The 12916-nt window shown below is 42.1% G+C and overlaps 1 protein-coding gene across 1 annotated transcript; it reads right to left on the minus strand.

The window, feature by feature from the left end:
- Positions 1-845: 845 nt before the first annotated feature.
- Positions 846-12447, minus strand: LDLRAD1 (low density lipoprotein receptor class A domain containing 1). The gene is made up of 6 exons (XM_075003245.1): positions 12427-12447; positions 11972-12026; positions 7423-7563; positions 6067-6204; positions 5268-5396; positions 846-3772 (listed from the first exon to the last, which is right to left on the minus strand). Exons 1-6 carry the CDS (start codon positions 12445-12447, stop codon positions 3627-3629), a joined length of 630 nt encoding a protein of 209 aa, XP_074859346.1. The 3' UTR covers positions 846-3626.
- Positions 12448-12916: the final 469 nt, after the last annotated feature.

The raw sequence follows: 12916 nt of genomic DNA on the forward strand, positions 1-12916 counted from the left end.
ACAAAAAAGCAGTCCAGTAGCACTTTAAAGACCAACAAAATAATTTATTAGGTGATGAGTTTTCGTGGGACAGACCCACTTCTTCTAAATCTAGTGTAACTTCTTAGCTAGTTGCCTGGAGATTTAGCCATCCTATGAACACAGAATCTTAGAATTTCAGTAGTGATTGTGAGTAGCTAACTTAGCACCTTCAAGTTGGGCACCTAAAAGTTCAGGCATCCAGAATTGCTAATAAATGCTGAAAACTGTGATGTGAATATTAAGGCCAAAATTTTTCATCATTTTGTTTCTTCGATCCCTGTGGTAACTTTTTCAGCCCCCTGGTTTGACTCAGAAGTGTCAGCTAGAGACACAAAATAAGTGCGTCCTTGGAATTTGTAAGTTTCTTTGTTTTGGAGGTGAGTGGATGTGTCTTTATGTCAATCTGCCAAAAAGACAGGAAGATATACCCCATATTGTCTGTTTCTGGTTCTACTGACATATCTGCTGTTGTGTCACCACAAAGGAAAGGATTGTAAAAACAAAGCAGATTTACATATATGTGACATCCCAGAGAGAGCCAACCACCACCTGGCTTTCTCAAGGACTCTCTGCAGGGTATGGATCAGAGTTCCCCTGGCAATATCAGTCAGTACCTCAGCCCAAGTTAGGGAAGCCACTGATCCAACCAGGGAACCAAATTCAGTGATGAATTCTGTTCACATGCCATCCTGAGGCATGTAGCACACATGCTAAAAGAGGGTCTCTCTGTTTTGTGCAAAGGTACTACTTATATTCTGTCATAGTCCAAGGCTAGGACGGGAGTCAGCAAACCCAAAGTGGCATGCAAGCCAATTTTTGTTGGTATGTGAGGGGGGAGCTCAGCCACACCCCTTTTCCCCCATGTAGTCAGGAGCTTGCTCAAAGCCTGTGGATTAACAAGAGACCAGCTAATGCTACCAACCACAACCTAAACAGCAAAGCTCTGCATCTTCATTTATGTATTAATGAAGCTGTTGTAAATAGGACTATTAGTGACTAAAAGGTACCACCAGCTCTTGGACTGTACATAGGTCAAAAGGTCAAATTTCAGCACTCTGCCTCAGAAAGGTTGCTGACTCCTCGCCTAGCACATTAGAGCCTATATGGAACCTGATCCCACTTCCACTGGTTCAAAGAGAGCTGGATATTGGTCATATGCAGGAGTGAAGGGTCAGCAGTGTTATTTCCACATCCTTCTCACTTAAAGAAATGTTCTGCAAATATTATTCCCTGTAGACTGCCACAAAACGCTCCCTGATTTAGTATGAGGAGCACAAATGATTCATAATGATTAGAACAAGGCTTAATTTACCAACCCAATATCAGCTTTACTGAAGTGTTAAGGTGGGTAGTTTTGTGTTTCAGATCCCATTAATCTGCCATTAGTCTTCAAACAACTAGGAATCTCCGATTAACGTTCTGATCTTGCACTAGAATTCTTAAGCTCCCAAGTGAAAATGTTTACTTACTCAACTAATGGTTTATAAACATGTCGCCTCTTAGTTGGTGCATTAAATACACTGCAGCATTTTCTGCCAACAGGGAAGGGAAGGTTATCAAATACAGCTTTAAAGGTTGCTACAGTAGCTCTTCCATTGCATAGAAATGTACTGTGTCATTCAAGATAAAAGCATGAGTCAGAAAACATTATAGCTGTTTCACAAAGGATGTTTCAGATCGACTGCTGTATCCCAGTAACAAACAACAATCAACATTCTGCAGGTACACAAATCATAGCAACACCCATAGTTTTAGAATTCACAAACCACAGAAAAAAGAAATGGACTGATGTAAGAACTGGAGTAATATTGGGACTAGGGGGAATACTGACTGATCCTTATTTCTGGGTTATAAACCCATTGATTCTGTTTATTAACAAGCAGTGGTTTGTTCAAGTATAACACCCCATACACACAAATACACTGGCTGACATTTTCAAAGCAGCCTAAAGGGATTGGGGCTCTAATTCCTGTGGAAACCACCTGCATAAACCTCAGACTTTGTTGAAAGTCTCAAGCACTTACCCTGCTACAGCTATTTCATTCATGTGTGAACAGATAATGGGTTCTGTGCCACTAAACAACCACTCAGAAACAGATGGGCCACCTGATTTTTCTGTGGCCTATTTCTCTAAGGGCTGCTATTGAAATGTTTATTTTCTCACTTTTATACTTCCAGATATGAATGATATAGCAGCAGGTTAATCCCGTGGTTGTCTTAAAGTAGAAAATTGCTGCACCACAACTATACCCTCCTAAAAGATTAAGTATATTTCAAACCCTCTCACAAGGCCTACGTCAGCTGTACCAGAGTACAAAAGAAAGACTCACTCTCTCTCTGTCACAGGTTACCTCCTCTGTGCTCAGAGTTCTTAGAGACTCTGCTTGTAAACCTCATGTGGTTTATATATACCCTGCCCCTTATCTACAAGATATAATTCCTTACGCCTGTATGCACTCGAGAGGAGAGGAAGGAGATCACTCTGATGTGCTCTTCTTCCCACCTATTTCCTGCACCTGGTTCTACTCTTGAGCTAATGTGTTGATTAGTGTTTTAATTGTCTCTGTCTCTTTTTATTCTGTCATTTAAGGACAGTTTCCTCACCGCTTTTTGGAGTGGCCCTGCATTCTTGCATCCTGTCCACTGTCCTCCAGCCTCCAATATTGCATTATGGGAGGAGTGACTGGGCCTTACTCACACCTCTGGAGAAATGACTTTAGAATCTGTTACAAAAGGGGGTTCAACAACACAAACTGCATAGTAGCGTTAATAAATGGTGCCTCCTTCTCTCACAGTAACAAACTAATTGAAGAATCCAGCTAGCCTTTTTATATCATTTATTTGCAAAAGCTTTATTTAAAAATTCTCCCTCATTTTCACATTTACCTCCTCTGCAGAAAAGAAGTAGATCCAATAACATTTCAAAGGATATTTAATGTGATTTTTTTAAATAGGTGGACAGCAGCGAGTGTTTGCAACCTGTTTTCATATAGTTTAGCAGTATAAAAGACTCAAGAAATTTTTCCTCCTTTACTTTCATGCTAACAGATTAGAGATCAATTAGCAAAGACTGCTGTTACCAAGACCAAAGAGTATGAGATCACTTACTGGTCTTCATTATTATTTTAGCTGATAAATAATCTATTCGTCTGTCTTTTGTCTATAAAAAGAAAAGAAAAACAATAGAGTCCCAATCCACTCCAACTTCCCTCTTTTCCTTGTAGATTTGCATATTCAGCCCAAAGATCAGTTTTAACATGATGTCAGAGTACTTTAAAGGTGGTGGCTAATTAATTGCCAATATGCCCTGGGAGGTAGAGCAGTATTACCCACTTTTACAGATGAGAAAACCAAGATACAGCAAAGTGAGTGACTTACCCATGATTGCACAACAAGTTAGCAGCAGACACAAGATTAGAACTGCGCCATTCCTGGCTTCCAGCTCTGTGTTCAGTCTGTTATAGCACACCTCCTTTCAGTGCTGTTGCACAGTTTATGCCTTGTCATTTTCAGACAAAAGCTTAAACTCAGGCTGTTAAAGCAGGAGGAGGAAAAGACTAACTGGTGAGAGTCAGGCCATGCCCTGGAGGCACAGGCCAGTTACTTCATCTGTTGCAGACATATTCATCAGACCAGTCTGAGCAGTGCTGGATTCGGTCTCGGCAGAGGGTCCTGGGAATGCAGGTGCAGTACTCATAGAACACTGGTGTGCAGCTCCACCACTGAGTTCTGCAGGGGGGGCAGTTAGCCACTAGGGTTTAGAAGAAAAACATAGCGACCATTAACTCTTCTGCAGTAAGTTTTAGGCTTTACATTGGCAGAGCTGAACTCTCGCTTCACTGAAAATGCACAGGAAAAGTTTTCATTCAGTACCAGAATATTTAAGCTTAAAACAGCCACCTAATTTCTTAGAGGCAGCAGTTAGTGAGGGAACATGTAAAGGGGACCCTCAGGGACAGTTAGCTACCAGTGAGAGGAGCAGCCAGTCAACACTCATAACACATTACTGTTACTATCTATGCATCTGAAATTATTCTAGCTGCTGGTATGCATCAGTTCAGGTCTGCTTGTTGTGGCTGAGATTTTCAAAACAGTCTAGGCCATTCAAACACACAATGCCCTTAATTTCGGTAGAAGACATGCTTACTTTTCCAAGACTGTTTTGCAAGCCCCAACCTTTAGCTTCAATTTTAAAATATGACCTTTTTTAGGTGTGCTAAATTCCAGTTGGTACTAGTAAGCTGCTGTCCACATCCATGTGGATTGTCTATTAATCTGGAATTTTTACTGCTGGGTACAGTAATTATTTGAGACAAAAATCAATCTAAAAACAGTGTACACCAGAGATTGAATGGCTCAGGAGATTGGCAATGGGCTATGAAGCTTTCACCACTAGGTCGTTAGTCTGAATGTCACCCAAGTTGGTAGTGATCAAGAGTTATTAGCATCAGATGTCTGCTTGGCAGCTTATATGAAATTAAATTGGTTGTGACAATCCAATGTCCATTGAACAGATGTCGGCATAACAAAACCATCACATCTGTATGTGTGCTGACTGTTTCAGCAAAGAGACCAAGGACTGAGCAGGTCAGAGTCTGAACAACAGGTTCACCCTAGAGATGGCCTTTCCAGGTCAAGGTTGAAGTACCTTTGTAGGATGATATGAGGAAGTATGCACTGTTGTTACTTACGTTCTATCTATTTCAGTGGTGGGCAGCCTGCCGCCTGTAGGTCACATACAGCCCACTGGGGTTCTATGTGTGGCCCACAAGACATTTTGTTTGTTGTTGTCCACGTGCAGGGTCGCTAGATTCTGCTGGCTTCTGTCTAGTTTTTTTTTCCTGCCAGTATTACTAAGATGACACACACATATAAAGCAAAGTGATGTGAAATGTGGTGTGTGCTCATTGCACACAATATTGATTGTGTGACCTGTGCACTCCCTCTACAGGCAATCAATGCACTATTACAGTTCAGTTGACACAATTCTAGGTGCACAAGTGCAGTTAAAAAACTACCCTATCCTAAGAGACCATCTTGATTACAAACAAACAGTCTTCTGGCCCACTGAAATGAATAAGAGCTACTTATGCAGCCCACCCACCCCCTAGTCTACATGGCCCATTGTTGATCTATTTTGCAAGAAAAAGGAATACATCAGTCTCTGTTTTATCAGTTCACCATCTTTTACAAGCACCAAGCCCTTTAACTATTGTATACATTGTCAAAAAAGATGGCTGACTTACAGGTCCCCTTCTCATCAGAACAGTCTCCACAGTCATTCGCACCGTTACACTTCATGTCAGCATAGATCCAGTATACAGGGTTACTGCAGCGGAAGATCAAGTATCCTGGAAGGTTCCTGGGCAAATCATCTACAAAAGGAGACACCTGAAGATAGTGAAATGTTCTAACTTCCCTCAACAACTGGATATCAATATAAAGTCCAAGAGAGAAATTATGAGCTCTTGTGGTACACTTCTATTTTTTCCTTCCGTGTGAGGATATCAAAGCACTTGAAAAATAAATTGATTCCCCTGCAGTAGATGGAGGACAGTGTTCTTATTCCCTATTTAAATATGGGGAAAACTGAAATATTGAGAGGTTAAGTGATTTGCCCAAAATCTGCAAAGTTTGCAGCAGAGCCAGGGCATATCCCAGATCCCCTGGGTCCCAGTCCAATGCTACAACCAGACCATCTGTTCTGTTGCTGATTGAACCATAAATCAAAGCCTAATCTTCCTTGTGGAAACATGATACTCTGTCCACGAGGGCCATTTAATCATATTATAAATAACTTCATCAAAGGAGGAGGGAGGTTTCATGGCTAAAGCTCACAAGTGCAAACAAAGCGACATGGATTCTTCTGTTTCTGATTCTTCAGACACCCAGTGCAGCCTTGAACAGCAGCCACGCAGCAGCTGGGTTCTGTGCTTGAGTATGGAGCCTCGAGTTAAAGCGTGAGGAAACAAGGGCGTGTGAAGAGCATACACAGGGAGGCTGGAGAAACCAGCATAGGGAGGAGATGTTAAAAAGAATGCTTACTACATAATTCCTCCTGCTCATCCTCTCCATTAACACACTCTCTGATTCTGTTGCAGATCTGACTGGCAGTCAGGCAAGTCACTCTGTCATCACACAAAAAGCCAGTCTGGTTACCCGAAGTCACACAGAAACGATTCACTGGAAAGGAAGTCAGGAGATAAAGGAGCTCAGATACTGATTGTTCTGACTGGGGACATCCTGATTTTATAGGGACAGTCCTGATATTCTGGACTTTGTCTTACATTACATAGGCACCTAAAAACTCCAACCCCCATCCCAATTTGTCACACTTGTCACCTAGTCACCAGATCTAACAGATACTTCCACATTCACCAAGAGCACATGGACCAGACCAAAGAGATTTTTTAGAAACTTGAGGAATTCAGATGCCATCCTGGAAATGACCAATGATCCATCAATACCCGGACCCTATCACCTAACATGCCCTAATACCATAGAGGCATAAATATTAAAATTGGATTATGCCAACTAAACAACATCCTACAGGTTGAACCTCTCCAGTCCAGCAACCTCCAGACCTGACTGGTGCTGAACCAAAGAATTTGCTGAAGCACAACATATCAATATTGTCTAGCAGCATTACCAACACTTCTACTGCTAACTGGGCTCTTGGAAGACATTTAAGGGTAAATTACAGGTACATAACAGCACAGGACTGGAGGCTGTAAACAAACTTTATGGGACCACGGGAAACTTGGCCACACCCAGGATAAATTGTCTGGCTGACTAAAATCGTGCCAGATTATGGATGTTGCCAGACAAGAGAGTGCCAGACTAGAGAGGTTCAACTTGTGGAGATTCACAACAATCCTACTGAAGCTCCAAGGACAAAGCTACATTCCATGTAGTGCTCATTACCAGTGGGGCCACCAGCCACTGTGGCAGAGGCAGGTTGCGGGAGGCTCCACACCCCAGAAGGGGCCAGGACAAAGAGTGGAATGGTTGGGGCTTACAGCAGTCAGTCCTGCCCCGCATCCGCTGGTGCTCCCTCAGGCGCCACACATAGAGCTGTGGCACAGCGCTGCCACGGCCTTTTAAAGGGGCTTGGAGCTCTGGCCGCTGCTGCTGCCACCTTGGCAGCCTAAGCAGCTGGAGAGCAATGCCCCTTTGGAAGTCTGGGCCCTCGGGCAACTGCCCCCTTTGCGCTGTCCCTCCCCCATTGGCACGCTGCTTGTCACTAAGAGTTTGGAGCAAATTAATCTCTCTCCTCTTCCCCTACCCCGACTCCAAGTTTCAAGTGGCACCATCTGTGTCTAACGTATTGAAAAAATGGCAGCACATTGTAAAAATATTTACGGACTTGTTCGGCAGAAAAAAAAAAATAAACAGGCTGACCTGGAGTGGGTGGCGGGAGTCCAAATGTGATGGCAAAACCAACGATGGCACCTATGACACCGAGTACAAGCAGTGCAGTAATGGAGACACAGAGGCACCTGCGAGTACAGCTCAAACACGCCCTGCATTCCTGGCAGCCACCTTTTAAAGGGAACTAACATCAGAGGATTCACAAGTGACAAGGAAACAGTCTGCAAAATTCTCACTTTGTTTTGGTATTCAAAGTCTTTCCCAACTGTTTTGAGCAAAAAAGCCCCTGGAAATATTTGAAATTCAAAACATAAGCAGTGTTGTTTAGTTTCATGGATCACGCACTATCTGTTGCGTTACATGAGTGGATATCTTATGGCAGAGAGCAACAGCAGTGCACACGCAGGCAAGTATAATTTAAAACTGAGAATTCACGTTGTTGGTTACTGTTTAGAATGTTCTTTCGGTGACCATCTGATCCTAACGTTTGGTTTCATCGCTACTTATTTATTATTTGCCTAAGAACTCTTGTCACAGACCACAAACCTCGGTGTGGTAAGTGCTGCAAAAACACAGAACAAAAGGATGGTCTGTGCGCCAAAGAGCTGTCTAGTGCTAACTCAGCTTGTTCCCTAGAAGCTTTGTAGTGAAACAAACACAAAAGGAGTTAAGCTCAGAGCAAATTTAGGCTTAACAATTAAAACATTCAAACATTTTACACTTCAACTCTGCTTCTAATATCTCCAAAGTCTCACCCCTTAATAACCGATTATGTTCAGAGGCAGTGAGAGAGAACACACAGACAACACACTCCTGGGTAATGCCATCCGTACCAGCAGACCACAGACACTAAGCTGAAAAATACACACATAGGACAATGTACAAGAGCCGAATGAAAGACTGAATTCAAAACTATACCAAGAAGATTTGTGTGTAATGTGAAATGAAGAGAACTTTGTGTTGCTACTGTATCTTACCTCCAGGTAGCACAAAGCCCTTTACAAAGGTGAAGGACATTACTCTGCAAATCTAAAGTAAAGCAAGGCAGCAGTAACTAGAGCACAGGGGAGTTAAATAACTGAGAAAGTTGGTGGCAGGAATAGATTGCCAGGAGAAATCTTGGCCCCTTTAAATTGGTAGCAAAACTCTCAACATCAATGAATTCTTTGCATCAGTCTTCAGTGCAAAGGGTGTGAGGGAGATTCCCACACCTGAGATGGACTTCTTAGATGACAAATCTGAGGAGGTGACCCAGACTGAGATGTCAGTAGAGAAGGATTTGGAACAAACTGCCAAATTAAGTAGTAATGAGTCAGGCTGTACCAAATTCCTGGTCACGGAAAATGCATCACGGATCGTGCAGTCTGTCTTCCACATTCCCCCGCCCCGTGAAATCTGGCCTTGTGTGTACTTTTACAGTATATGGATACAGATTTCACAGGGGGACCAACATTTCTCAGATTGGGTGTCGTGATCCAAAACAGTGTTCAGAGGCAACTGCAAGGTTATTGGGGGAGGGGGAGTCACATTATTGCCTCATTTACCCAGCACCATAGCAGCAGCAGCACAGAAGTAAGGGTGCTAATATTATAGCATGACACCCTTACGTCTACACTGTTGCTGGCAGTGGCTCTGCCTTGAGAGCGGGGCTCCCAGCCAGCAGCTAATGTTCTCCAGCTGTCCTGCTTTGAAGGCAGTACCCTCACCACCAGCAGCGCAGAAGTAAGGGTAGCAGCAGTACAACCCTCCTACAATAACTTTGCAATACCTCACACACAGCTTTCTTTGAAGTAAGGTCCCCTCCAACTATGACACTGTGAAATTTGAGGTATAAATAGCTGAAATCATGGAATTTATTATTCTTAAAATCCTATGACCGTGAAATTGACCAAGCTGGACTGTGATTTTGATAAGATCGTAATAAAAAGTCGTCAGGACCATACCATATTCACCCAAGACGTCTTAAGGAACTCAAATATGAGAATGTCAAACTACAGTAGGTAACCCAATGCTTAAAAATCAGCCTCTGTAGCAGATAACTGGAGAGTAGCTAATTGAATGCTGACCTTTTAACAAAAGACTTCAGAATCAATCTTGTCAATTACAGACTGGTAAGCCTCACTTCGGTACCTAGCAAATTGGGTGAAACTCTAGTAAAGAATAGTATTATCAGCCATCGGTGAATACAAAATGTTGGGGAAGAGCAAACATGTCTTGTGTAAAGGGAACTCATACCCTACCTATCAAGGGAAAGAGAAAAATAGTGGAGTACCCCAGGGATCTGTACAAGAACCAGGGCTGGTCAATGTACTCAAATGATCTGGAAAAGGGGCGGGGGACACAGTAAAGTGGCAGCATTTGCAGGCAATACAAAATCACTGAAGACAGTTGAGGCCAAAGCTGACTATAAAGTTATGAAGGGATCTCACTAAACTGGGTGCCTAGGAAACAAAATGGCAGCTGTAATTCAATGCTGAAAAAATGCAAAATAATGCACATTGGAAACCAGAATACCATAAAAATATACAGGGTCTAAACTGGCTGTTCCCACTCAAGAAAGATTTTGGGCCCTTCACATAAGAACTAGGGCTCATCCAATGAAATTAACAGGCAGCTGATTCAAACAAAACAATGCACAGCAACCTGTGGAACTCATTGCCAGGGGATGTTGAAAGCCACAAGTGCAACTGGGTTGCAAAATAGATACATTCACAGAGGCTAGGCCTTCAACAGCTATTAGTCAAGGTAGTCAGGGAAGTAACCCACTCAGTGGTGGGCAACCTGCAGCCTGAGGGCTGCACGCAGCCTATCGAGGTTCTGTGCATGGCCCACAAAACATTTTGTTTACTGTTGCCCATGATTCTGCTGGTTTCCATCCACGAAGTTTTTTGCCTACTAGTGTTACTAAAGTGACCCGGACTGAATGCAAGGGCACATGAAGTGTGGTACATGCTAATTGCACACAACACTGATGATGAGAGCTGTGCATTTCCACCGCATTCAAAGCACTGCTATGGTTTAGTCAGCACACCCTGCAAATTCTAGCTATGCAAGCATAATTAGCAGAATTACCCTATCTCAGGTGACTGTCCTGGTTACAATATTCTCACGGCCCACTGAGATGGAGGAGGGACACTCATGTGGCCCACTCACTAGTCTGGGTTACCCATCGCTGAACCCAGTGCTCTGCATATCCCTCTGATTGACAGAAGCCAGGACTGAATGACAAGTCAGTTCATTCCCTCTGAAACACGTGGCACAGGTCACTCTCAGACTACAGAATACTGGCCTAGGTGAACCACTAATCTGATGTAGTATAAAAAAAATGGTTATGTCCTAATGGAGCAGGATATCCCCAGGACACAGAGATGCCTACCCTCACCACGAGCACGTTACGTTCTGCCCTAGAGCTAGCCAATAACTCCTTAATATTGTTACAGAGTGGACTCTCACACCGACTACTTACATTTCCGGGGGCGGGGGGTGGGGGGGGAGAGAGAGAGAGAGAGCAAATGGGAGCTGTAATAGACCATTAAACAACAAACCAAAACCTAGGTAATGACATGCTGAAACTGCATTTTTATAACTTTAAGTTTGCACAGTTAAGTGCCCAAAAGTCAGGAAATGTGAAAGTTAAAGCCCAAACTCTTAACACTGTTCCCTTATATATCTATATTGTGTCTACAAAGTCACATTGCTGTAGAATCACAAGTTTCTAAAGGAATTGGGGAAAACAACTGATTTCAGTGTATTGTTTGAGAAATAGTCACAAAATTAAAGACTATCATAATGCATCAGTCCAAATGCATGTACCACCTTAATATTTTCTCTGACCTTAAGAGTTTATCTGCAATAGTGTTTGCCTTTCATTAGCAATTTGTCCAGTGCCTCTTGTGCTCAGTGTGGTACCAACATGAAGGAAAGCATGGGTTTTGTGCCACTGATGCTGAGATTTTGGCCCATTTCAAACACATATTCACCTTTATATAGAGTATACAGAGAACTGATTAGCTCTGAAGGCAAATGTTTCAGAAAATCATGAGCTTGTGAAAATAGAATGTGTGTTTATGACACTGAAGTGTTTACAAATATGAAGTATAATGATTGCAAGCAATGGTACTTCTGTGAGAACAATAGCAATGAAGGGCCAGTGATTCCTGATTTGCAAATGTTTCCTACTGAATTTTAATGCTATTCACATTTTTTTTATTTTTAAATAGACAATAAACAACAATGGTTGAAGTTGGCAGAAGTCAGCCAGATGAGTGTAGGACATAGGTCATTTGAGACAAGTGAAGAATTTGCATGATATTTAACCATTTTTCATCAGTCTATTCCTTAATAAAAAGGTTCCATTGCTACAAGATGTTGCTTGCAGTACTATGTACCAAATAACATACTATTTCCAGATCAGCAAAAGGCAGCATCTATCCACCAGGTTTATAAGTTTGACTATTTCCCTATCATTAGGGAAAGAAAAGAAACTGTAAAATGTTACTTGTATTTTACAGTAGTTGGATAAGAAAAATGTATCTATTTCCACTTTCTTTACCAAGCCACATAATTATACTTTAATTACCTCTTTCTTCAGAAGATGGCTTTGCTGAGTCAAATGAGAGTCCAACAAAACTTCTCTGTAAATAATAAAACCAAAAAATAGCTTAAAGCAGCACTATTTTCAGATAATTTCAAACAGTGTTAACATGTTTTTCTCATGCATGTCATTTTATTTGGGAATACATTTTATGCATCTTATTACCTTTCTATATAAAGTGCTTCATCCTAACATGAGGAAGACATTTCATGAACAAAATGATTGCTAGATCATCTTTGTATCTTTCACTCACTGAAAAGCAAAAGCTATTAAAATTTCAGCATTTATGATCAATATTTTCCTTTGGGGGAGGGAATTACTTTTATGTATGTACTACTAGATATCTTACAGAAACCGGCAGTAAAGAGGCTAGACAAACTGAATGCATAAAGGCATTATTTATTTTAAAAAAATGCATTTTGTGAAGGGGATAGAATTACCTGAGGATGAGTTCTGTTCATATTTAGGTTATAGCCACAATGTTTTACTCAATAGTCATCGAAAAAGCCTTGGAAGTTTTTTCCAGTACTGAGTTCAGCCATGCTGTTTGCAGGTAGATAGTCTCTTTCAGATGGTCTTGGTTAAATAGTAGCCTACACTAGTAAGGGCTCTGCCACTGTGTTACCTGGTTACTAAGAGAAACAGAGGTAGGCAGGAAAGAGTCATTCTAATCTTTAGTAATGCACCTATAAGAAGAGCATGATGGATGGCAGGAGAGGCAGCATCAGCCTTTTCTTTGACTAGGCGGAAGTGAGAGTCGTGTGGTCACAAGCTGATCCCTAGTGGACACAATAGCAAACACCACATGGCTCAGCACAACTCAAACAGCACTTGAGGCTGTGTTGGCAAAGCCTGAGGCACTTTGGCAGAGCTGCAGGAAAGGCCATGGCGTGTCTGCATGGGCCGGCCTCAGCCAGAATGCCAAGTGTC

This window comes from Carettochelys insculpta, chromosome 9, assembly GCF_033958435.1.
Source record: "Carettochelys insculpta isolate YL-2023 chromosome 9, ASM3395843v1, whole genome shotgun sequence".
Taxonomy (NCBI): domain Eukaryota; kingdom Metazoa; phylum Chordata; order Testudines; family Carettochelyidae; genus Carettochelys; species Carettochelys insculpta.

Coding starts and splice junctions, on each gene's coding strand:
- LDLRAD1 (XM_075003245.1), bottom strand. CDS start 12,447: ATGAACAGAACTCATCCTCAG. Junction 12,027..12,426: donor TGAACAGAACTCATCCTCAG/GTAATTCTATCC, acceptor TATTATTTACAG/AGAAGTTTTGTTGGACTCTC. Junction 7,564..11,971: donor GCCATCTTCTGAAGAAAGAG/GTAATTAAAGTA, acceptor TCCCTTTAAAAG/GTGGCTGCCAGGAATGCAGG.